Source organism: Leptonotus elevatus, chromosome 6 (genome assembly GCF_054856555.1).
Source record: "Leptonotus elevatus isolate MCC_2025b chromosome 6, RoL_Lele_1.0, whole genome shotgun sequence".
Taxonomy (NCBI): domain Eukaryota; kingdom Metazoa; phylum Chordata; class Actinopteri; order Syngnathiformes; family Syngnathidae; genus Leptonotus; species Leptonotus elevatus.
Genome location: NC_141244.1, coordinates 23835198 through 23860262, shown reverse-complemented (window position 1 = coordinate 23860262; position 25065 = coordinate 23835198). Strand labels below are relative to the sequence as shown.

At 42.0% G+C, this 25065-nt stretch overlaps 2 protein-coding genes across 9 annotated transcripts; one reads left to right on the top strand and one right to left on the bottom strand.

Moving 5' to 3' along the window:
- The first annotated feature begins 1767 nt into the window (after positions 1–1767).
- Positions 1768–16094, top strand: epn1a (epsin 1a). Of its 6 annotated transcripts, XM_086078935.1 has the most exons (14): positions 1933–2224; positions 3428–3686; positions 4859–5013; positions 5449–5550; positions 5940–6098; positions 7530–7658; positions 7929–8049; positions 8130–8287; positions 8458–8529; positions 9499–9582; positions 10207–10510; positions 12203–12367; positions 12505–12747; positions 14336–16094. In XM_086078935.1, the coding sequence occupies exons 4-14, from the start codon at positions 5482–5484 to the stop codon at positions 14797–14799; spliced, it is 1968 nt and encodes a 655-aa protein (XP_085935061.1). In that variant the 5' UTR covers positions 1933–2224; positions 3428–3686; positions 4859–5013; positions 5449–5481; the 3' UTR covers positions 14800–16094. The 6 variants fall into 6 exon arrangements, with proteins under 6 accessions (XP_085935062.1, XP_085935064.1, XP_085935061.1 ...); XM_086078936.1 differs by lacking the exons at positions 1933–2224; positions 3428–3686 and adding an exon at positions 1768–1801; XM_086078934.1 differs by lacking the exon at positions 3428–3686.
- On the bottom strand, positions 15808–24410 carry foxj2 (forkhead box J2). Of its 3 annotated transcripts, none has more exons than XM_086078940.1 (10): positions 24265–24410; positions 23655–23984; positions 22123–22197; positions 21915–22007; positions 21715–21840; positions 20140–20482; positions 19362–19538; positions 18027–18128; positions 17615–17944; positions 15808–16371 (listed from the first exon to the last, which is right to left on the bottom strand). In XM_086078940.1, exons 1-10 carry the CDS (start codon positions 24400–24402, stop codon positions 16259–16261), a joined length of 1827 nt encoding a protein of 608 aa, XP_085935066.1. In that variant the 5' UTR covers positions 24403–24410; the 3' UTR covers positions 15808–16258. The 3 variants fall into 3 exon arrangements, with proteins under 3 accessions (XP_085935066.1, XP_085935068.1, XP_085935069.1); XM_086078942.1 differs by lacking the exon at positions 24265–24410 and adding an exon at positions 24051–24219; XM_086078943.1 differs by lacking the exon at positions 18027–18128 and having other exon boundaries at positions 17615–17843.
- Between the last annotated feature and the right edge of the window lie 655 nt (positions 24411–25065).

The window sequence follows — 25065 nt, the reverse complement described above, 5'->3', positions numbered from 1 at the left end:
GTTCAAGAACATTGGAAAAGGCTGCAGCGCATAGAAAATGTTGGGAATTCCTGTTTCATTTGCCGACAAGAAGATTTCAACATTGTTAAAGGGATATTTGACCCATTGTGCCATTTTCAGCAGTAAAAAGTTACTATTATGTCCAGAATTAATTTGATTAATTTTTCATGTACAATTAATGAGCTGAGGAAGTAGGTAACTAACGACCAATCATGGCTTTGTCAGCAAACTGAGCCATGATTGGTCGTTACCTACTTCCTCAGCACAGGTGATGTCATCTTCAGTCGACAGCAAGTGGACAAAAATGTTTTTAAAGCTATTAATTGTACAATTTAAAAAAATGAAGTTATCAAATTCTGGACAAAATATAAACTTTTTACTTCTGAAAATGGCTCAATGCGTCAAGTATCCCTTTTGTTTGGATGAAATGTTTGGCGTGGGGTAACAAAGTTTGGCTGTGTGACATAACCACCCGCCGCACCACCTGTCACAATGGCCTTTTGTGACAGTGATAATCGCCTGCATTTTTTCGGTTTATCTCCACGAGATTAATATTTCCAAAGCAGTGTCACTGTCCTTTAGCATACTGTCTTTCCGCACGGGTCGCGCCACAGTGTTTTCTCCTGTCGCCCTTCCCTGGTGAGACCTGAGATAAAAGAGGAACATGGGAACACGCATGTCTGCAAGGGCAGCTGTTCCTGTGTTGTTCTGATCTGCGGGGCTTACTATGTAGTATTTATGGATCCACAGACAAATGACTGTGAGCGTACAGTTAGTGCCGCTATGTGGATGGCGCACGCTACAACCACAGCCCCGGTCACGCATTACAACTGCTTAGCGTCTCTTTTATACTGATTAGTCAGCATGACTGCATGTAATGGGCACTAGACAATAACACTGTGTAGCACAAGTGCACCACCGCCAAGGTCAACCTGTCAACTGAAGAAGAAAAAAAAAACACAACTAAATTGCAACGCTTTAGCGTAGTAGTCTTCTTAATTGTATTGGGGGGGCAAATGGGACCTGGGGAATGTGTTGTTGTTTTTATTTAGTTGTTTTTTTAAATTATGCCTTAAAATAATAAATTACATATCCATTCCAGTAGGTGGCAGTGGTACTCTTATTCATTTATTATTATTTTTTATTTCAGGTGTATTAATGCACTTCAACTGGAAAAACATGTTAATAAAGTTATCCTTCCTTGTACATTAATTTATTTTTATTTTATTCTCTTTAATGTTAATAATATGCAGTGGTGTATTCTAACAATTTTATAGATGAATAATGATATTTATATAGTCGGGGTGAAGGGTTGTTGGAGAGGGGCATGAAATATTTTCTTCTTCCTATGAAGGGCATAATAACATAAAATGATTGAGAATTACTGCATTAGTAATACTAGTACTACACCGAATGAGAATCCCAAAATAAATATATAAAAAGAACAATTCTTACACCACTGACCTAAACCACAATAAGTCATTACACAATATTGAACATATAATTGTCCTTTACCGGTTTAAAATAAAACAAAATAAAATGATTTTTAATCCAATCTCTATGTAATTTGGTGGAAACTTGACCAAGGAAGAAGACTGCATCTTACTACTGCTATGGCGATTTCTACTATCGCCAATATTTATATAACTACAATTTCATCTACTTCGAGATAGATAGATAGATAGATAGATAGATAGATAGATAGATAGATAGATAGATAGACTGGCTGACGTCATCATCAGACAGAGATTACATCAACAGCAACACAATGGACGGAAGTTGTTCTCATCAAGTAAATGAGGTCTGTGTGTACATCTTGTCGTTTGTCTATTTTATTGACGTTGTTGTAAATGATGCAAAGTGTTTCTGTGCAACTTGGCCGTGCGTGCGTGCGTGTGCGTGAGGAAAACAAAGGTGGCGGGGGTGCGGTCTGGCCGTCGTCGCTAGCGGAAGCGGAAACTCGGCCATCTCCTCGCTGCTCCGTTCAGGCTAGCCCGGGGTCAGTCCACACGCTCCGATTGGGATCTTTTCTCGGGCGGTCTCGTCACCAATGTGGCCCACGTTTTGTTTGTTCGTGTGACCGCGTCACACTCGGCTGCGCTCCTCATGCCGAACATGCTCGAGCCGTTTCGCAGTCCAAATGGCGAACTAGCATCAGCTAGCTCGCTAGCTAATCTCTCTTAGCCGCAAGCAGCAAGTGATACCTTTGACCACTCGCTCACCGGTAGGTAACAGAACACTTATTTCGACGCCCGCTATGGTTGAGTTTTAATATTTGGGCTTAACCGCGTGCTTGAACATTTGTCGTATATTGTTGCTCCACAGCTAAGCCATCGTGTAGCTTGTTTCTACTTTACCCAGACTCAAGTGAAAGCTTGGGGGCAAAGTGTTTTTTTGTGTGTGTGTTTTAGCACAGGTACAAACCCACGGGATAGCGGTTAGCATTAGCTAGCACAGGCAAATGACAGATGAAGTCAGTGAGTGGTTATTTTTAGCTTCTCAGCCTCTCGTTCAGCTGTTCAATAATACATTTCAATTTGTTTAAGTTGTGTCTGTTGTAGTGTTTGAATGGAGTAGCCGTCCGGTCTTTTCAGGCTTTAGCTAAGTTAGCATAGCAGGTGTTAAGTTGGTAGGCGTGTCAGGCAGGCTGCTTCAATGGATGGAGGCTGTTTTGTTCACGTCAATTTTATACTTGTTAATCACAACACTGTGCTGTACTTGCACCATACAATGACAATAAAGGCTTTCTGTTCTAGTCTGACCTTCGTAGGTGCACGTCATAACGTCAGTGTAACCACGAGCTGTTGATATGGATCGTTGGCAAGTTCCCATCAAACAAGTCAAGTCGATTTTATTTATATAACGTCAGTTCATAAGTTATTTAAAGACACTTTACACAATGAGCAAACCAACAACCTAACTTATCATACATTATGTTATGTATATCAGAAAACCAATTGAACTCCACACTCCTATAAATAGCAACGTGACAAGATTTCCCCCAAATGACTATCAAAATGCAGAGTCCCTTTAGAACGGCCACTTAAACCCGAGTACACCGCACAAAGATTTTGAAATATTGGATCGATGGCAGGTTCCAAAGTAATACATTTTTTCGTGTTATCAATAACACTATAACTTGATTATTTCTCATCTAATTTCCTTGACCCTTTTGATTCTTCTGGTACTAGGGGAACAAACTCCTTCTCTGATTGGCAGACAAGTTTTAGTTAAAAGTATCCAGGGCCCAAAGTCGATACATCAAAAATACCGTCACGTTGCCCTAAAAACTTGACCTAAATAGCGTAGATGAAACGTTTGGTGAGATGAGTCATGTGGGCAGTAGATCATCAATTATTTTTTTCATTGATGTATTTGTCATTGTGGATTTTAGAGGCGTTTGAAATGCTTATTTCCTGTGTTGTAGGAAATTCCACAAAGATGGCGGCCACTTGTCACGTTGCTACTGTAAACACTTGAGGATGGAGGCTAGAACATCGTCAACTCTCATTAGAGACGCGGCCAAATACGACTAAAGTGGACTAAAGTTTGCAATTCACACTTGCACATCAACAGGAAAACTGCAATGCTATATTGGGTTTTACACTTCTTCAATTTCCACTGTATATAATCAAACCACAAAAACGTGGTGTGATTGTCAAGGATGGCCACAGAGAGGAAAACAGGCAAGAAATAAAGAACAGTGTGGATATTTTTGAGGAAAGTTGTTGGCAATGATTGCTCGCCCCAAAAGGCGTGTACAGTACTGTATACTCCCTTATCCATCGGCTTGTCTGAACTTTGAGACTCGGTGGTGGCTAGCTGACACAGGTACTTAGTTTGTTATGCAACCCTTTGACCTGTGTGTGGCTTTAGATATTCTATTCAACGTGTTTTGTCTTTTTTTTTAATGCAGCTGGGTTTGTCGATGCACACAGTGAGTGATTATTTAAGGACATGGAAATAGTTTGGAAGTAGTTTGAATAAACATACACGGCTGTATCAGTGGTTTGGAGGCCAAGCTGTGCACTTTGCTCACACTCTCCCGTCTTGATATAGCCATGCGGTATATCAATGTAATAATATCTGAGAAGTGCTGCTGGAGCTAAGAGACTGATGACCTGTGCGCAGGGCCGCTTGCTTGGCTGGGTTACTTTCTAGTAGGCAGGGTGACGTACTTTAAAGATAGGAAAATGTCCAGTTTTGTGGACAAGAAAATATTACCCATGATGAGTATTTTTTTTGATTTTTTTTTTCTGTCTCGAATTGCAAGCAAAAGTTTGACTTCTTAGCACTAGATGGTGGCAATGAACTTCACAACAAGCAGCAGTTTGGCAGATCCTCAACAATTTTTACAAGAAAACAGAGGCCAAGTGCTCGCTGTAAGCTGTTTACTGGACAAAAATAAACAAAAAAGAGAATTACACGTTGCGTATTTAGTCAAACAGCCCATAACTTTGTCCGATGAAGGTCTGCGAGCTTAATGCTAACACTGACGATTAACTTGTGGGTATTTATTTACCCAAATTTAAGAGCTCTACGGTTTGTGCCACCATTAAATGTTTCACAATTCGTGGGTACTGTACAGTTGATGCCAGTTCAAACATTTCTGATAGTGAATTCTTGATCAGTGAGACCGTCTGCTCTTCCAAGCAAATCAAATCTATTCTCTCTGCCCATGAGCCATTTCTTAATTTCCAATCATGTGATTTTTCTTACTGAATATCTGCTTTGTCCTCATTTTATCACGGGCACTTTGGAATCTGCTACTCAGCCAGTGTGTGCGTGGGTGACTTGGCAGCCGACACCAAGTGACCATGTCATTTATTTGTATTGTTTGTCTTCTCTCACTCCGCAGTCTTCATCTCCCGGCGTCTGTGATTTTTGCGATCCAATGTTGCCACGGGAAGGGAGAAGACGCAGCTCGCTGTGAATGAGTGGCGCGCCAGACCAAAAGGCCAGCACGCGTACCAAGAGGAGAAGCGGCGATTCTGCATTATTCTTGTGTAACAGGTGTGCACAACACTGACCTTCTCCCTTTTATTGCTACAAAAGATGTAATGCAAGGTTTCCCTGAATTTTTTTGTGACGGAAGAACAAAGTTAGAAACAGGGATTCCTTTGAGGAACCCAAATTCTATCATAAATCGACATAGAAAGTACGTAAGGTTTCAGCGAATTCACCAAACACCCTCCTGTGACAGTGAAAAGACAGGCAATATATAAAAGTGTCTGTTTAGACAACAAAATGAAGACAAAAGTGGTTATCTAATCATTTCTTTATTACAAAAATAAACGCTTAATGTCACCATCAACTAGTGTTTTGTGAAAGCCTTCAGCCCACAAACACACGGCAAGCTCATCTTACCCCTTCCGGTTTGGTTATAGTTAATTTAATTGGTATGAAGAAGTCTAAAAAAAAAATTTTTTGTCAAATACCGCTCTTCAGAGTCCAACACAGCTCGACGGCCCGGCGGTTGCCATGTCGACCTCATCGCTACGGCGACAAGTGAAGAACATCGTCCACAACTATTCAGAGGCTGAAATCAAGGTTGTATTTTATGCCTTTTATGGCAACAATTACCGTTGCCTTCTCTCTTTTTTTTCTTTCTTTTTTCTATCTCTCTCTCTCTCTCTCTCTAAACACCCACATCCCCTTTTGTGTGTACGATTTCCGTCAGCTCATGTCATGCCTCACCACAGCACCGGTAGCACAATGTCTGTTGGTAATCTAATACAATATTTGTTTGAAGCGATCCTTTTTCTCTTTCCTCTCATTATATACTGCATGACCTGGCGTAATCACATCAAGCCTTCATTAATTCGCCTCCTCCAACTCATTTTCCTGATGGTTTGCATTGATGCTCACGACAGCAGAGACCTCGAGTGCGACGCGGAATGACCAGACAGTGGATGCATTGAAGTCTGTCCTTCGTTTAGGTTCGAGAAGCGACGTCCAATGACCCATGGGGCCCCAGCAGCTCTCTGATGTCAGAGATAGCCGATCTGACATACAATGTTGTGGCCTTCTCGGAAATCATGAGCATGGTGTGGAAGCGCCTCAATGACCATGGCAAGAACTGGAGGCACGTCTACAAGGTGTGTATGAGTTCAATCCATGCTTGAAAATGGTTTGTAAATAAATGCCTTCTTTTCACAATTTTTAGACTCCCTTTCAGTTCATCGCCTCACCTCAAATAGATTGCTCCTTTGATCCCCCTCAGGAATAAAAAATAACCGGTTGTGCTTCTATGCGGCGGGACTTACCTTTCCTAAACAGATACCTCCTTTTGGAAGTTTACGCCGCAGTGTGCCGAGTGAGCAACAGTTGCTAAACATTGTCCTGAAAAGAATTGCGTTAAGAAACACGCGATGATGTTCGCTGACTAAGAGTTTGTGTCTCATTGGTGAAAGGAGAACTAGAAAAGTTGGACAAAAGTTTGATTTTATTCCACCCAGGGCACACATAATTAGTACAGTAATAGGAGTAGTGTTTGAACAACTAAACTCGCAGCCTGAAGCAACCCCCTTCGCTCCCGGCTGTTTTACTGGATATGGACTGATTTTGCAAGGTCCACAGAATATTCTGTTCTATTGCTATTAAAACATGGAACCAGCCAAAAGAAAGATTAGAGTCTCTTCTTTCATCAGGAGTAAAAAGTATATTTGTATCTGTTTCCGTTTTGCAACAATTAGCATTAGAATATAGTTAAGTTTCATCATTATTTACAAATCTGTTTTAACTGTGGGGAAAAAAGCTTGTTTGAAACATGGCCCTGGTTGATCTCTTATACTCTGCTGCCACCTGCTGGCCTTTTTTTTGTAATAACTGCCATTGCAGAAACTGTATGCTTGCATTAAAAAAAACATATAAAAAAACGCATACATATGTTTTTGGGAGTCCAGGACAACGATTTAAAAAAACTATTTATAAATTTTGGGGTTTGAATAAGTTACTTGTTATTGTAGCCAACTATAATGTAAAGAAAGTCGAGTCAAAGTCAATTAATCGAGAATGTAAAAATATATGATAAAGTACAGTAAAGTGTTCCCTGACTTTTTGTGTGTCACAGACCTATTTTTCGTAAAGACATTTGGACGGGCGGGCATGGAGACAAATGCGACTCACCATAGTTCTAATTGGGATGCACATGGTTGTCTTCAGTGAGCTCGTGAGCTGTGTTTTTAATCATTTATTTTTTCTCAAAATGTGTTTTCATGAAACTGGACCTTAGCACAAAAGCTCTTTGGTGGCCACTGAAAAAATATCAATGACTGGTATTGCTTAATCGATTTTGACTTTGCTTTCAACACATTAACGGATGATAAAAATGTTTAGTCCTCCAAACCCATCCTTTAGTTCAGCTGTAGTACAATAAATTTACTCTGTATTTAATCCGTATTCCAAAAATTCAAAGGATTGTGCCCCCTAATTGTCGAGTAATCACACATCAATATGTTTAGAATTGCATAAGTTTAATTATTTTTTTATTTTATTTTTTTGTAAGCTGTTGTGTTCATGTCTGGCAGGCCATGACTCTTATGGAATATCTGATCAAGACGGGTTCCGAGCGGGTCGCCCAGCAGTGCCGAGAGAACATATACGCAGTCCAGACCCTGAAGGATTTCCAGTACATCGACAGGGACGGCAAAGACCAGGTATGCAAACACGCCAATGCCCACAAAGGTGTGTGCATTGTGAAATGCAAAGTGATTCATTCGAAAGTTCCGCCCTGTTGTGGAGTCAGATAAGTTTGACCTCTTGTGCAAATCTCACAAAGCCAGCTATAAAATCTTGCTTTATGGGACAACGCTAATTTTTTTTACAAGCACTTACACTAAATCAGCAATGCAGTATAATAAGCAGTGCAAGTGATTTAACGAAGAATTTGAATACCGGGGTATACCTTCATGTTTGGAATTCTCCAGGGCGTGAATGTACGCGAGAAAGCCAAACAGTTGGTCATCCTGCTGAAAGACGAGGAGAGACTAAGAGAGGAGAGGATCCACGCCCTCAAAACCAAAGAGAAGATGGCGCAGACCTCCAGTGGTGAGACTGTTGAGTTTTCCTCAAAGCGATGACCTCACCTCACCGCTCGCCCAACACGCTCATTGGCGTCGTTTTTCCAGCTTCTTCGGCGCCATCGGCACCCAACCTGGGGGGCAGCCTGTCGCTGGGCTCCCACTCCGGCGGGGCCGACCCTGAGCAGGCGTGGCCCCAGAGCTCCGGAGAGGAGGACCTGCAGCTCCAGCTGGCTTTGGCCATGAGTAAAGAAGAAGCCGAGCAGGTAACACGAAGCAGCCGAACAGAGAGAAGAAACTAATTTATTTAATTGTTTTGCAGTTTGACTCTATGCCAGCAAGTGCTGTGCTGTGCATGCAGATGAAATTTTCAGTGATGTTAGGCCACACCTACACCTAGCTTTGCTCTCACCATGTAACCCCTGACCTCCCCCAGACTAGCAAGGACCCTCTGGAGGACGCAGAGATCCGCTATGCAATGACACTCAGCAAAGAGATGCAACAAGAGGTTAGGGGCAGTTGGCGGGCACAGCCGGGGCCGGCCCGCCCGCCCGCCATCGACTATCTTGTCTTTCTGTCATCTGGGATTCAAAGCATTGTTCAATCAAGATGACAAATTTATTGTTCATTTTTATCACATCTTTTTCAGAGCCTTTCACACCAATAGTTGGCTTTTTGTGGTCCAAATTACTTTTGTCCTTTTCCCCCCTGGTCTGCTTTAACACGGTAAAATCCTTCATTTGCCAGTTGCCAGAGTTGAAACGGTTCAGTTGATCCGTGACCAAAGTTCATTACTGTCCTTTTGTTAACACCTGACCAAATAAACCGCACCAAAGGGGAAAATGGATGAGATTTTGATTAAAAAGGACCAAGCACAAGAATATATATAACCTCGTGTATTTGATTATTTCAAGGTAGTCCAATTGTGGAATTTGCATGCCAACTATCTTGTCTAACACCATATTTAACCCTCCATGTTGTGCTCTACAAACATTGATTCTTCTTTCCTCATCAACCGAACTTTGGACTTGATTAGAAATCTCTCCTACTGACATCTCACTTCTGTTACTTTCCGGTACTTCTTCCTGAAACCACAACATTTACTGTCAGTCCTTAGATAAAATGTCACTCAATGATCTGGATATGGTACACGCCAGTCCTTTGTTTGATGAGTTCTACTGTCTGCTTCTTTCTAAACAGACCCACAGTTGATTATTAGCCTGCACAGTGCTTTTCATTTAAGACTTCACACTGGCAGTCAGTTGGGTCAGCATGTGCTTCTTCTATTGAACACACCATCATGAGCTTAAACAAAAAAAAACAGAATCTCTGATGTGTCTAGAGTGATCTGTCTGCGGTTTTATTTTACCCAAGGGACTTCTTATGACTAAAACAAATAAAAGTTATTGCCAACCTCAAGTTGTGCATCACACTTTGCTTATGTTATTGTGTGTGTGTGTGCGTGTGTGATTGGCAGGAGGAACGACTGCGCAGAGGCGACGACTTGCGACTGCAAATGGCCATCGAGGAGAGCAGGAGGGAGAAAGCGAAGCCGGAAGAGGTTTGTGTGTATGTGCGTGTGTTTGCGTATGAGTGTGTGTCTGTGTGTTTGTGTCACACACAGCGTCAGCTGCTCCTCACAACACTGATTTACAAGTGGTTCTTGTTTGTTAAATGCCTCGTGAATTGTGCTGCAGTCACATTTTTTATTTTATTTTTTTAACATAAGCTGGCAACACGTGCTGCTGTAGTTGGTTGGCAAAATATATATACAAAGGATCTGAATTTATGGAGTAGAAAATCTAGAATTTGGAAATCCCATTCATCAAAAATCATGACACTGAGCTGCTTCCTGCACATTTTTTTTTTTTCAATCTTGGCTCTTGATTGCATGATTGATTTAGTTTTTTCAAAGAGACTTGTCTCACATGACTCACTGGAACTACTAGTGACATTTTTCTTCATTTTACCAATCAAACTGAACCGAGCAGTCACATGACCGCCCCACATTAAAAAAAACAAGTTTTTAAAGTGACTCATTGGCACGAATGTTTGTGCCTAAAAATGTTAACATTTCAGCCTACAAGAACTCAACTTGACATAAAAGTAATTTGGAGTGTAATAATTGAAATTTTAATTGAATTTTGATTGATTGCACAGCCCTACAATGTTCTGTGCTCAACAGGGTGCCCTAATGGAACTGGGTGCCGTGGACCCTTGGGGTGCATCTGCCGCCGCCGCCGCCGCCACTCCTGCTGCCGCCAACGCGCGCTCAGCCGGCCCTTCCCCTCCGCCAACTCTTCCCATCGCCACTTCGGGTCCGTGGGACACGACCGCCACAGACCCATGGGGGGTAGCCTCGCCCACTTCCCCATCAAGCTCCGACCCCTGGGGCGGAGGGCCGCCACCGCCAACTATAGCCCCTCCGCCGGACCCCTGGGGAGAGACTTCCAACAAAGTTAACAACGTGGACCCCTGGGGTAGCTCAGGTAGGCAACAGTAACTTTCCTTCACCTGTCCGAGTCATAACCACACAGCACCCATGTTGTTACCATTCTGCCATTTCTTGTCATTGACTCTCATGCTTTCAAACTAATGTGGAGGAAAGCATGCTTGTTCAATTCATTCTCCTTCTGTGTCTAAAGCAAGGATGTGTAAATCCTTTTGTTTCGATTTAGGAGTGACTGGCTATTTCTCCAGCAGAGTGCTCTCATGTTTTTATGTATGAAGTCACAAGCTCCTCAAAAATGAGAATGAACAAAATGCCTGACGGTGCCACCAGTGTGTCAGATGAGAGCCTCTGTTGAGGAAACCAGCTTCCTGCTTCTTCCCCACTGTGGATTTGCACTAGGGCTGGGCAGTATAGCCTAAAGATAACATCTCCAATTTGTTTCACCAAAAATCTCATTGTAGTCAATTTATTTTCTGCTCCCATTGCTGATAGAACAAGCAATTGACGTTATTTAAAACAAATGTGCTTTTTTCCCTTCTATTTGCTTTATTTCTCTTGGACGACGTATTAGGGCGGTATAATATAAATATGTATTTTTGGGAGGGCGGGGGTCAATATTCCGAGAAAAAAATAGATTTTGCGACTTTCTGAAGTTGCAAATTTGCGTGAAAAAAATTCTGAAACTTACAAGAAATACACGTAGCGTACTACACTGATGTTTGTGCCAATACTCTTCGTCGGGTTTTCAAATAAGGAGATAGTAATTGCTTCAGCAGAGATTAACCATATGATGTTTGAAGCGTTGGACGCGGCCAGCGACAGACGCCTCGCTTTGCAAAGGTTCACACCCTGAAGATCATGCATTAAAGTTAATTTGTTAAAATAAATATTTACTTTTACATTTTTGTTTCCAGAACTATTATTTACACAGTCATTTTTTTGTACAAGTATCTAAATTGATGTTGAATCTGCTGCTCTCAGTCATTCACTTTTATTTACTTAAAGTATTCCACCTTCTGATTGGCTAGTGTTTAGTCAGCTGATAGGTTATCAGGAAGTGTTGTCGCTCTAGCTGTCGTGTATGACGAGTAAAGTTTCAATTAAGAATGAATCCGTCTCCATCCTGCCTTTTCATTTTATAAACAGTGTCCCATTAACTGCAAATCCTCACATGATTAGATTATAGCTATAGTGTCTTTCCCGTAATTTTTTTTCTCGCGAATTTGCCTCTTATCGTTTTTTTTTTCTTGGAATATTGCCCCCTCCGTCTAACAAAACATATTTATATGTGACGCTAATACGCCGTCGTACGCCTGATACCAAGATTTAAAAATATATATATATATTAAAAAAAATAAAAATTAAGTGCTCCCTATTGGATAAATATCCGATTTATCAATACAGTTTATTGTTGCGTCAGGCGAAATCCTCACATCTCCAAATCAGAAACGAAGAAACAAAACGTCATCTTGTCACATCAACACAACACCACCCCAAAATCATGATCAATTACTGTTTGAATTCTCAAAACCACCACAAATTTGCTCGCGGTCATTGCAGACACATCAGCGGGGACGCACTTTGAACTACTGAATTCCAATTTTAAAAAACAAAGCAATGATCGTAAATGGATGAATTGCCCAGCCCTAATTTGTACCTGTAAGGTGTTGTGTTAATCCTCCCCTTCCCCCCCTGCATCTCCCCCCCCCCCCTTCCTTCCCCCCTGTAGCCGTGACACCCCCCAGTGTCGACCCCTGGGGCCCCTCAGTGCCACCCAGCACTTCCTCCTCAGGGGGCCCAGTAGACCCCTGGGCGAAGGACGTGCCTGTGCCTGCCTCTGACCCAATCACCTCTGACATCTGGAGTGACTCCGCCAAACACACTAACGGCACAGGTACATTCACACCCGTGAGCCACATGGTTAAGTTACAAACACACATCATGCAGTTGTCTTCGTCCACCATTTCATCCCCTCCAAGTGAGTTAGATTCCAGTTATTGTCCAGCGGCCGACTTTTTGCTCATTTCTCAGGCGATCTTGAGCGACGAGGTTCCTCTGCGACGGGCTGCAACAGCACCGGCTCGCCCGTGCCCTTTGACCTCTCCTCCCTGGGCTCTTCCCTACCTGTCCGCAAGACCCCCGAGTCCTTCCTCGGGCCCAACGCAGCGCTGGTTGATCTCGACTCGCTGGTGTCGTCCAAACCAAAACCCAAACAGCCGCCGCCTCCTTCCATCTCCTCGACGTCGGCGCACAACCCCTTCCTCCAGAACACAGGTGAGCTACAACCAATGGGAAAACAATTATGGCTCCTCCTTGGCTCTCTACTATCCCCACGAGTGCATTTGTACCTTGACTAGAGGTAGGCGATACAAGTTGTCAACAGTGGTCCCTCGCAATAACGCGGTTCGCTTTTCCTGGCCTCGCTGTTTTGCGGATTTTTTGCGTGCATTTTTATAATTTAAAATTTTAACAATAGTGTACCTATTTTTAGAATGTATGAAGGTTTGAACTAGTGCTGTCAAAGTTAAAAGCGTTAACTGATTAATGAATCACAAAAAAATTATCACATTAATGCAGATTAATCACACTATTAATTTTGACCATAGATTATCCTTTAGCGTGACAGCGGGTGGCTACGTTTAAGGTAGCACAGGTTGTGTTTGAGCAATAAACATAATTACATGCATTAAAGTAAAGCATTTAATCAATGTTTTAGAAATATTTGTTTGTGTCAAAATATTGAGGTCATTGTTTTTCCATTTTAAAATGATGCAAGTAATTAACGGATTAGAAAAAGAGGAGGATGAGCGTGTGCAGTGGATCAAAATTTTTTGAAGATGTCCCCATCACATTAAATGTCAAAATAATTCACACATAACCTGGTGCTCTTCAAATTTGGCGGGGGGGGGGGGATGTTGATAAAAAAGCCTTTTTTGTTAAGCGATTAATCGTGATTAATCAAAATTCAGCTCTCATTTGAACATTGAGAGCGTTTAAACAAGAGAGAAATGTGAGAAAATGTAAATACCTCCTATGAGACAAGTGTGATGAGGGGCTTTACAGCCTTGTAACATTCATAATAGGGGTCAAAATTTGTGCGTTAATTTGAAGTTCCTTTAACACCACAATTTTTTTTAACGGGCGCCCCTTACTTGGAAAGCCTGTACTGGGGGAATTCCAGTCGCAACGCAGCAGACACGTCCACGTCAAAATGTAGCAGTAATAAATTTAATAACAATGCATATATATTTGTGGAGACTGGGGTCAAATATGAAAAGAAAAATGCACTGAGCTGTCGCCGTCTTACAAATGCAATTATGTCATCTAGTGTCAAAAAAAATGACCACACAAATCAATACCGCACTTGTTTTTTTTACAGTACATCTTTTTAATGTTAACTCAATTTTGTGATTTTTTTTTTTTAATTACTTTATCAATGACTAAATGATGCTGACATTTCTATTTAACATTTTTTTCCACTTTTATGTTAACAAGAGTATGACAACTTTTATTATACATTTTTTGATTAATTGCGCAAAAAAAAAAAAATCACCTGACTGTTTTAAATTTATAATACAATGTAAATAATAAAGCTGACTATTTTGCAAGTATTTTTTCATAACGTGAGGAAGGAGAACATCACCAATGTAGAAGGGCTGACAGCATGTTAATGTGCGGTTGTACAATGTGCTCATTTAGGCGGAACATTTTTTTATGGTCAATTTCAACACAAAAGTCTCATTTTGACAACAAATTTACAAAGAACACACCTTTTATTTCGTCGTTCTGTCCTGATGGAGTTGCGAGCTTGGCCACGTAACAAATTGAAATTGCGACCTTTTCCCCCCCCGTTTGCCCTCAGGTTCCTCCCCAGCACCCGGCATGGCCGTGACCCCGGGCAGCACCATCTCCAGCCGCGGCGTCTCCCCGACGCCGGCCTCGTCCAACCCTTTCGGCGTGGTCCCGCCCATGACCTCCATCTCGCCTCAGCCCTCGTCACTGGGCCTGAGCGGCCTTCGCACCAGCCCCGTGCCTCCCAACCCCTTGCTGGGCATCTCAACGCCAGGGATGGGCATGGGCCCGATGAGCATGGGCCCCCCCCCGGGCATGGGCCTGGGCATGATGCAGGCCGGCCCCATGGGCATGGGCTACAGCGGGCTCTCCCCGATGGCGCCGCCCGGCTCCGGTATGCTGGGCCCCGGGGGAGTCGCGCCCCCTCAGCTGATTTTGGGTGGGCCCGGCAGAGCGGGAGGAGTGATGGGAACGGGTGGCGCGGTGGGCGGCGCGGGAACGACGGGAGGCAGCACCAATCCGTTTCTTCTTTGAGGACGTGTCGCCCGTTTGAAGCTCCTTTGTCATAACCTGCTGCTCCCTTTTTATTCAACACGCAAAATGTCCACTCGGCTCTTTTGAAACGAAAATCATTACTGTCTGTCCAAGAAGCATTTCACTGAGGACTCATTTCACCATGTTCATTTCAAGAGGGGTTATTTTGGGGGTCCGGGGGGAAATAGAGATCTATTTATTTAGTGGTCTTTATGTTCCATGTGAAACTCTCGTCTAACATTTGCGCACTGAGAGAAAAGGCTGCCGCCGAGAACGAATAACAAACCGGAGGGTGGAACTCTGCCTCCTCTTCCTCCACAAACACTGAATCTGTAAGAGGAAAAGCGCGCATGAAGAATTATTTTTAAACAAACTGCACATGGACTGAAAAAAAAAGAAGCATTTCAGGTACAATGTGGTCAAATCATTTCAATTAATTTAAGTATAATTTATTGTATTTTTGGGAACAATTAAGGAAAATCAAATGTGATCATGCCATATATAAAGAAATCAAATGCTTATTTTCCTTATTTCCTAAATGCTGTGGAAGCCGAATCGGCGCTCTGACTGATCTGTGACCGATGTACGCGAGAAGTGACGCAAGGGTGCGAGATGACGAACGCTTATTTGTGCAAGTCTGAAATATTTCCAATGCCTTTCTGTGTACGTGCTTCACTACGTCGCCCTTCTTTTGTTTATTTTCTTGTGTTCTGTCGTCAGTTCTGTGACTCAGTCGACAGAAAAACAATGGCATCCATTCATTTTGTTTTTAAAGACTAACCTGTGTTAATACTCTGCAATGTTGGAATTTCAAATGAGGTATTATTCTCTTTGAGGGTCGCACATTTGGCTGCCAATCTGATTTCACTTTTGATAATCCACAACATTTCAATCCCGTTTGTACGTCTCCCGGAAACTGCGACTGTCCATGTGTTTGGTCCTGCTGTGCTGTTGGGAACAGACATTGATGAAATGAATGAATTGAAAAGATGACAACAACAAAAGACGACATGCTCCATGCTGTTCTTTTAATTTACACATTTTTATATCGACAAGAAAAAAAAAATCTTATACTGGGTAGTCGTGTGGTGTTGCCTGTGAACATTCACATTTGACAAGTAAAATGAAAAAGAAGTTTATGAAATTTAACAGGAAGAAAAAAAGCAAACTGGATGTGGGGTTATGGCTGGTTTCATGCTTGTGCTGTACTTTAATGTCTTTATCCTATTTGCAATTTTTACTGCTGCAGAGTACAATAATGTGACAAGAATAAATGTATATTTTATTTTCCTTGATCCTATTGCTTTTTAACCCTTTATTGCACAACCACACCTCCATGATTATCCGCAGAAGACATCCGTCAAGAAGCAGTTAGGATTGGGCATAAGAAAACGGCGAGGGAGAATAGTTTCTAATCAACAGTTCGTTTGCCTTCTGGTTGCTGATAATGTCTCGTTTTTCAGACGATTAGAGAATCCCAGTCGAAGTCATCTTGGATCTCCTCGCTGTTGCTGTGGAGACTTTTAAAAGGCGGACGTGGTCGTGCTGCCATAGCGTGAGGCTGTGCAACACCTGAGACACACAAACGCGTTCACCGTGAGTGTTTATATTTTGGAGTATCTTGAAAAGTAGGATCCAGGAGCAGCAGGACAAAAAAACAATGTATCTTGACAGTTGCCTGTCCAAGAGACATAAAATAATGGACGAGGGAGACAACGGGAGGCCTGAAGCGGTGCCAACTCGAGTAGGGTAACAAGATGGTGTGCATTTGTCATGTGACCAGCAGTTGACCAATCATGCTGATGAATGCTGGTCACATGACAAAAGGACGCCATCTTGTTACCCTGCTTGAAACAGAGTTGGTCAAACTATATACGGCTCTGGTAAAAAAGTATGGATTTAGGAACGGGGGGGGACTCAGCAACTAGCTTGGGCTGGGTATCGATACTAATTTCCTGAATTCGTTTTGAATCACGAGTTCAATATAATTTGATTTGATCCAACTCAATCCAATATCGATTATGGAATGTCAATACTTAAATATCAAAGATATGATTGAAAATTCACAAACATTACTTCTCAAATTAAATTATGCAGTGGAAGTAATTGGTAAAATTACTATTGTTTTTATTAAAGTAATGTGTTATATTTAACATTGGCATCAGCAAGGATGAGATAAAAATAAATACCATTTTCATAAATTAATTCAATAATTTTAAATAAAACTGAAAATTATTCTGAATGGTCTAAAGTGCAATAAGTCATGTGAATTCAGTGAATGTAAGAAAATACTTTGAAATCCCCATAAACAGTAAATTTCAAGTAAACGGCCAGATAAAAAAAAAACATTTATAGCTTTAAAATACGATTTTCTCATTAATTATGGGGAAAAGACAAAATATTCGATTTATGTTTAAATGAATTAATATCAGGCCATGAAAAGGAAAATTTATTTGATATCAACGACTAGCAGACGTGACAGTAGGGCAGGGGGCTATCGGGTGGGGGACATTACAGCACAGATGCACGAAGAAGCCGATCGCATTGATAATAAGGTCATGTGTAGTATGTCTAGAAACACATCGTCTCGTTGCCCTGGAGACGACCTCGCGAGTCCTTACAGTGGCTCGAAGCACCAGAGAAGGAGAGCTAAGGGGGGGGGGCTTGCAAAAACACCAGGCAATTGTCATGGAAGAAGCAGTTCTCCCCAAAGCAAGGAAACCATTTACCAACTGTACCAGGTACATATGGTTAAGTATTGTTACTGTATTCGCACCTTTCTCATTTTCAGAAAATGCAGTTAACCTGGTCTTACCGGCTGTATTTGCAGGCTGCGCGTGTACAGGTCGATGGAGGTTGTGCCCCGGCATGTGAAGAGGCCTGCGAGGCAGCGGCGAACCGTTGGCGGGTCCGTAGTGGAAGGACGAGGGATGGGCAGCGAGATGCGGCGGGGGTGGCGTGTTGAAAGAGAAAGGTGCTGGCTGCGAGGGGTGGTGCATGCCCGGGGCCAGCGGGGAGTGACTCCCCGAGGTCAGCATCCCTTTCTGGACAAAAAAGCGGTTGAGGGAGTCGCACAGGGAGGTGAAAAGCGCCGGGTCCAGAGCCCAGTCGCACAGCTCCGCTTGCCGCATGCTCTCCAGCAAGTCTGACCACACAAAGTAAGGAAAGCGTTGACTTGAAAGGTGTATCTGTTATTTTCCTCATCGGGTGGATTAGTGCGGTCGAACCTGGGTGACCAGAGAGGTCAATGTTAGCCCAGTCAAGGTTGCTGGCGATGCGGAAGCTCTCCTTTAGAGAGTCTGTGCTTGTGAACCAGTCGGCTGGTACCGCTACAGAAAACACAAGACAGCAATGGAAGACCTTGTCAAGTGAATTCCGTAACCCCTCCCACACAAGACTACATTAGCATAAATGGTTATCCGGCATACTTTTGAGACATTTAGCTAGCTAGCTATGACTACACCCCCAAAATTCATCTTACCTTCAGATTTTGTCAGCCATTTTTAAATTCAGTCTCAGTTTCATTCACGCTTGTTAGTTTTTAATCACAGTTAGTCAACCTCATCCAATTTTTATTTACTCCATTTTCAATCGACTATAAATCTAGCATCTTAGGCTTTATTTTAGTCCAAGAAAACACAATTTTATTTGTTTATAGTTTTAGTCAACAAAAACTGCCAACGTTTTAGTCTACTTTTAGCCAGGACAATCATTTTACCACTGTATTTTTTTTTTGTCAGTAGATAATGTTGAACTATTTCACATAAAAAATTCTCTCATCTTTTTGATGAAAAACAACTTGACCAGAGGTGGCAAATCCAGGTCAAGAAAGTAAAAACCCGTAAAAACCCTGCCACAGTTTGACTTTAGCCCCTGATGCTAGCTTGCTAGCTCCCTAAAAGGTAAACAAACACCATGGAAGCTAGCTAGCTAGCACGTGGGCTAAAGCCAAACTGTGGCAGGGATTTTACTTTCCGGACCTGGATTTGCCACCTCTGAACTTGACACACAATTACAGTATATCAACAAGTGGCTACTCTGGCGCCATGCTACGAGCTAGTAAATTAGTTAGCATTAGTTAGCGGTCGGATTAGCATTATTGTTGGAACGTTATAGCCGTTGAATTAATGTTACTTTATAACTATAATAACTTATTCTTTTTTAACTTTTCACCGTGAATCCACCTCGTGTCTGTCCCGTGTGTTTGTGGATGTTGCATTCGCTAGAGGCAGATTTGAAAACAGATTAGCAGAGACAAGATTTTACAAAATCATATAATTTTAATCTTGTTTTTGTTCATGAACTAAAATGTCCATAGATTTTAGTCCAGTTTTTATTAAGTGAAATACATTTTCATTGTTTATTAATGAGGGTTTGAGTCTAGTTTAGTCTCGTTTTAGGTGAAAAATTTGTGTTGACGAAATTAACACTATTGTAGAGTGCCTCGTTGTCGGCCAAGAGTGCACGCAAAGAGCGACATAAACACGGTTCATTTAAGAAGTTATATTGTCAATGTGTACCGCACCTCTCTCCCAACGTCAGAAATATTTTTGTAGACTTACTGTGCTGTGAGAGGCGCACGGTGTCGCCCGGTGGGGCAGGTGGTGCGAGTGACGCCACGGTTGCTGGTGGTGCTGGCGGTGGCGGTGGCGGTGCAAAGTGAGGAGACATTGGCAGGAGAACCGGGGTGTGAAGCGGAGTGACGTCGTTGCTTGGCATAGCCACGGCGGCAGAATCGGCTATTTAAAAAAAGAAAAAAAAGAGGTCAGTCAGATCGGGCAAGGAACCACATTTGGTCATCTGAGTGGGAGTTCTCATTGTATGGAATGTTGTGTCATAGTGATGCTACACACACACTTGAATGTGTGTATAAATTAGAGCACTCAAGCAAGGTGACACCCCAAAAATTGGGTTTAGTCCCAAAATGCACAACACAACTGATAAAAAATAATAATTGGCCAATTTTTTAACCTATGGAGGCGGGATTATGTAGATTAGTCAATTGGAAACTACTTAAATTAGCGTCGTTCGCCAATAATATTTTGTATTCACACTGGCGGAATTTTAGTGTTCTTTGGTTTTCATTTGAGATGTTTTATTGATGTCCTGTTTTTGAATAAATATGTTTATGTAACATGGGTGCATGATTGTGTACATGCTAGATTTACGATTTTGGTGCTTCATGACACTCTCGGTTACCGGTTTAGGTTCTTTTCTGCCACCTTGTGGCTTCTATTTGCCATTACAAACACCTTTTGGGGGAAGTGTAAATTATTTGCAGAATTTTACTATTTGCAGCAAGAACATTTTTGTGGCAAATGCAGTAGTGTCCGTGCTTACCTTGTGAGCCTCCTCTCTCCCTCATGCTCTTAAAGATAGACTTAAACGATGCGTACAAGTCGGGTAAGTTCATCTCGTCGAAGGTGAATCGCAGCGGGGGGTCCACCGTGGGGTGTCCCGACCCGGCTGAGGAGGGGGTGGTCACAGGTAAAGAAAAATGAGGAGAAAAAGTGACAGTTGAGGAGTTCGGTTGAGAAGAAGAGGAAGTGGGAGCACATTCCGGTCCTGAGTGGGCACGGAATGTTGGACAGGCACTGGCAGCAGAAAGAGGCGGCATAGGGGGAGTGGGGCCGGGCCTGGGGGGAGTGTTGATGGAGGCGGCGGGAGCTGGCGTGTATGGTTGCTGCGGAGACACGTTGTTTGTATCAGTACAAATGAGGACCAAAGAAGAAGTGGCACAGTGGTAAGTAAGTAAATTAATAATGTATCCCCAACAGTCTGTTTTCTTCATTTTCTAGTGTTTCTCCTACTTTTTCTATTGTGAAGTACAGAACACTCACGTCTCAAGTAGACATTGTTAGCTAAATGAATATAGCCTACCAGCGCTAGCTAGTTACAACAGATTGTAATCCATTACAGGTGGTTTTGCTCTCCTCAGTTGCTTTATTAAACAAACGGTAACAAAAACATTGGGCAATAAACGGAGAAACATTCTTAGCAGTTAGCACACCTGTCGGTAGGTAGGCTCAACTGACACCGTCAGTGAGCACAACGGTAGCTAATGCTATCATCAGGAAGTAGCCTAGCCAGCCAATAGCATGTCCGCATACATTCAAGGCGCACATCCATTCACAGTCATAATAGAATGAATACAAGGAATGTACATGAACATGTGAATGTTGGAATTGTTTTATTTTTGTCGTCTTATCAAGTTTTAGCCTCTGCGTGTTGTCATGTCAATCTAATCTGCCCAAGAATCAAAAGTGCTGGCCGTTGTAATTTAAACTAGATTAACAATGGGACTGTTGCTTTAACCGATCACATTTCAAATTCATCCTCACAGGGCTGCAGCGCTGACCCTTCATGACATCATCATTTTTCCATCCTCTGATTGGTTGGTCAGAGCCAAACTAGCAAAACACGTATGTAGCGATCTGGTAAGTACTAGGGGTGGGAATCTTTGAATGTCTCACGATTTGATTCCGATTTTTGGGTCTGCGATTCGATTCAGAATCAATTCTCGATTAAGAATGTTTTTGGATTAAAAATGATTTGATTGGCAATGATTTTTGCTTTCAATCTATAGATGTGCAAGGAATTGTAATGATCTACTCCAGTCTGACCCGCTAATGCTAATTAACGCGCTACTCGCGGCACTTTTATCACTCAAAAGAACGAGTTTTTCTGTTAGGGATGTTTAATGTCCCTTTTTTTCGAGGCGGATGTGTCAAGCTGCCATAATATAGCGCCAACTACTGCCGAGGAGGACTTACTCAATGTCAGAATTTTTTTGTGTGCCTTAATTATCCTCGGCTGGTATCAGCAGTCTACCTTAAAATAAAATTGATACCTGATATCGGTACTCGCCCATCCCTAGTTTCTAAATAGGCCCAGGTACTAAATGAAGAATGTTACCTTGCATGGGGGAGGAGAGAGGGAAGCAGGTCGGGGGGGCTGCTGCAGGGACGTCTCAAGAGGTACGCCGCCTTCTTTGTAGGAAGCTGGACAAGGAGAGGGGTCTCTTGCTAGTTCTTGTGCAGCCTGGAAGGTAAAATGTGTATATATAAGATAAAATAAGCACATTATTGTAGACTGGTTTTGAAAGAATAACACACATCCAGATTTTGCTGATCATCGTCTGGATAAGGGCGTTTGGGCGCCCTGACTTGATTGGACATAGCCGGTCCATCCATTGTCCAATAGGAGCCCTGGTAAAACCAAAGCAAGTTATTTTTGTAGAATCCGGTGAACATTTAGCAAAACATTTGGGGTAAACTTGTGTTACTTATGTAAGATCCTGTCGTGAGGTTTGCAACTATTCACCTTGCCGGGGTCATTGTGCGGACGAGGAACTTTCCTGAAGCATTTATTGAGGGACAGATTGTGCCGAATGGAGTTCTGTTGAGAAGAACATTATGTCACCATGCAACTCAGCCAAGAGACAGTAATGCACTTGTGTGTGTGTATGAGAGAGAGAGAGAGAGCAGTGTAAGCAAATATTATTAACTCATTCACTGCCATTGACGGCTATAAACGTCAAAAATTCATTTGAACTATTTCTATTAGTTTAACATTTTTTTCCACTTTTGTTAACAAGAGTAAGAGTAAAAAGCTAGACTTTTTTTTTTAAATAATATTTTATTTATTTATTTTTAAAGAAAAGAGTATTAAAAATTAGGGGCATCAGGCGATTAAAATTTGTAATTGTAATTAATCGCATGATTTCAATAGTTAACTCGTAATTAATCACAAATTTTATATCTGTTCTAAATGTATAATTTTCTTCTTGGTTTTCATACTCTTGTTAATAAAAGTGGGAAAAAAATAGAAATAGTTCAAATGAATTTTTGACGGCAGTGAATGAGTTAAAATTATTTCAAGGTACCAATTTTCTGTAAGGAATAATTATTCTTGCTTTATAGGCACACGCTTTTCAATGGACAGAGACAATATAGTGCACGGAACCATTTATGGTCAAAAGGGAAACCATGTGATTTCTCTCAGCCAATCAGTGTCAACTAATGTCAAGAAAATAAGAGAATAAAAAAAGGAGCTATAAATACAGTAATACAAAAGTAAAATTATACACTACTATATATACAGTATGATAAATATATTTTTGAAAATCATAAATATCTCAAAGAAAATATTGTATTTGATTTAATTATAAACATGCTGATGAAGTGATTAATCGTTGAGTTAACTTGTGACTAATTACAATGAAAAAATGTAATTCAATTTTGTTATTGTAATTAATCGCATGAGTTCACTCGTTAACTCACGATTAATCACAAATTTTATATCTGTTCTAAATGTAAAAAAAGAAAAAATCTAGGTTTTCATACTCCTGTTAACAAAAGTGGGGAAACAAATGTTAAACTAATAGAAATAGTTCAAATTAATTTTTGACGTTTATAGCCGTCAATGGCAGTGAATGAGTTAATGTCCTCTGATTGGCTGGTCAGAGCAAACCTTGTGAAAGTCAAGTTCAACTAGCTCGAAGTGTCTGTAGTGACTAAAAATCGGCATCTCTGGTGAGTATGATGCATTCTTTCTCATTTCTTTACGTTTTTTCATGCCATGAGATAAATATTGACACTCATGGTATTGATGGTTTCTATGTATATTGATGGTGTTGAGCAAGGTTCTGGATATGTGTGTATGGCGTGGAAAATCACAGCCCAGCCCTGACAGTTCCTATAATTGATAGTTTTGGTATTTTCTAGAATCAGTTTGGTCCCATGTGCAAATATTTAAGTAAAGCGTAGCGCCTGGAGCTATTCATAAAATAACATTCATTAGGATGCCTTATGGAAGCAAAAAGCAAAACAAAATCAGAATTCGAGGCTGGCTACCTTCCACCCGCGCCCCGTGCGACTGTAGTAAGGGAACGTGTCACTGATCCAGGTGTAGATGTCGTTCAGGCTCAACTTCCTCTCCGGTGCGGCCGTGATGGCCATGGCGATGAGGGTGGCGTAGCTGTGGGGGGGTTTGCCTTTGGAGTTGCTGAGGGAGGGGTCCGGCACGGAAGCCAACAAGTCTCCCCTCTCCCCTCCTCCTCGATCCCTCCTCTTCTCCCGCTCTCCTCCTCGCTCGCGACCTGAACGCAGGCCGCTGATTCCCAGTTGCGGCAGCCAGTCGATGCTGGTGAGGCTGGAGTCCAGGTTGGAGGACATGTTGGGAGTCTGAGGACGGATCGCCGGTGTTAGTTGAGTAGACAAACCGTGGACTTTTGAGTAACAACTGCATACTTTCACTTTGGCCCAATTGGTTACACTCGGATCACATTTCACACGCACTTCCCCTCCACACAATTTTGCTCCACAGAGATAAGAGTGCCTTGCTTTCCTGTGACCACTCGAGGGCCAAGGCCTTGAAAAAAAAAGTATTAATAATTCATGCGGCCGCCACAGCAGTGGTGCACAGTTTCAAAAGCACTGACCCCACCCTCTCCCACCAGCTCACCTTCAGATCTGCCCCCACAGCATTGCAATCCCCTCCAGAGCTCGAGACGGGGAAAAAGTTTTGTGTAACTTTGTACACAACGAGACCTATCGGGTGAACTTCCTTTTTTTCTTCCCCTCCCTTTTTCTGCCTGTGCATGAATCACGTCAGCCGCTCCTCCCTCCCCGGGTGACATCATCGCTTTTGGATGCCTCCCCCGCGAGCTCGCCTCCTCCCTCCGACAAACAGGAGACAGCATGTCTGACTGTTGTACTGTATGGAAAGTGGTTTGAGCATTGATGTCATGCGGACAACTAGCTGTACTAGTAGCACAGTTTTGACTCACGAGTTGTCCTACCAGTGTGCAGAAATTTCATTTGAATATTTATTCAATGACTGTGATAGCCAGCTAAAGGTCCATATGTGCAAATATGCTTTGTCCTCACTCGTAGGACAACTTTGGTTTACTAGAGCAGAGATTCTCAAAAAATAATACTTAAAAAAAAAGTATTTATTTATAAGAAATAAACTTTGTTCATCTATCTATGCCAGTGACTTATAGAGAAAGGCAGAATAATTACATAAATAACTACTTAATTGACATGTGTATCGAGTTTTGGGGAAATTTTTGTTTGGTGGTGTGCCATGAGATTTTTCACTTGGTTGCGAAACTACTAAAATGTTACAAGTAGGAAAAAGTGTGCACTATAGTTGACATCTGTGGACTACTACTACCACGAGGGAAGTGTCAGATGCTAACAAGTACAAGTTTATTTTCATTTATTTTTTACACATTAACACATTAGAAGATTAAGACAAATG

What these genes read in the sequence shown, in the direction of transcription:
- epn1a (XM_086078936.1), top strand. Translation starts at nt 5,482, where the DNA reads ATGTCGACCTCATCGCTACGGCGACAAGTGAAGAACATCGTCCACAAC. An exon ending in GATGGCGCAGACCTCCAGTG is followed by an intron (nt 8,050 to 8,129) that starts GTGAGACTGTTG and finishes TCGTTTTTCCAG; the next exon opens with CTTCTTCGGCGCCATCGGCA. An exon ending in CCCCTTCCTCCAGAACACAG is followed by an intron (nt 12,748 to 14,335) that starts GTGAGCTACAAC and finishes GTTTGCCCTCAG; the next exon opens with GTTCCTCCCCAGCACCCGGC.
- foxj2 (XM_086078940.1), bottom strand. Translation starts at nt 24,402, where the DNA reads ATGCACAGGCAGAAAAAGGGAGGGGAAGAAAAAAAGGAAGTTCACCCG. An exon ending in CTGTGGGGGCAGATCTGAAG is followed by an intron (nt 23,985 to 24,264) that starts GTGAGCTGGTGG and finishes ATCCGTCCTCAG; the next exon opens with ACTCCCAACATGTCCTCCAA. An exon ending in ATGATCAGCAAAATCTGGAT is followed by an intron (nt 21,841 to 21,914) that starts GTGTGTTATTCT and finishes TTTACCTTCCAG; the next exon opens with GCTGCACAAGAACTAGCAAG.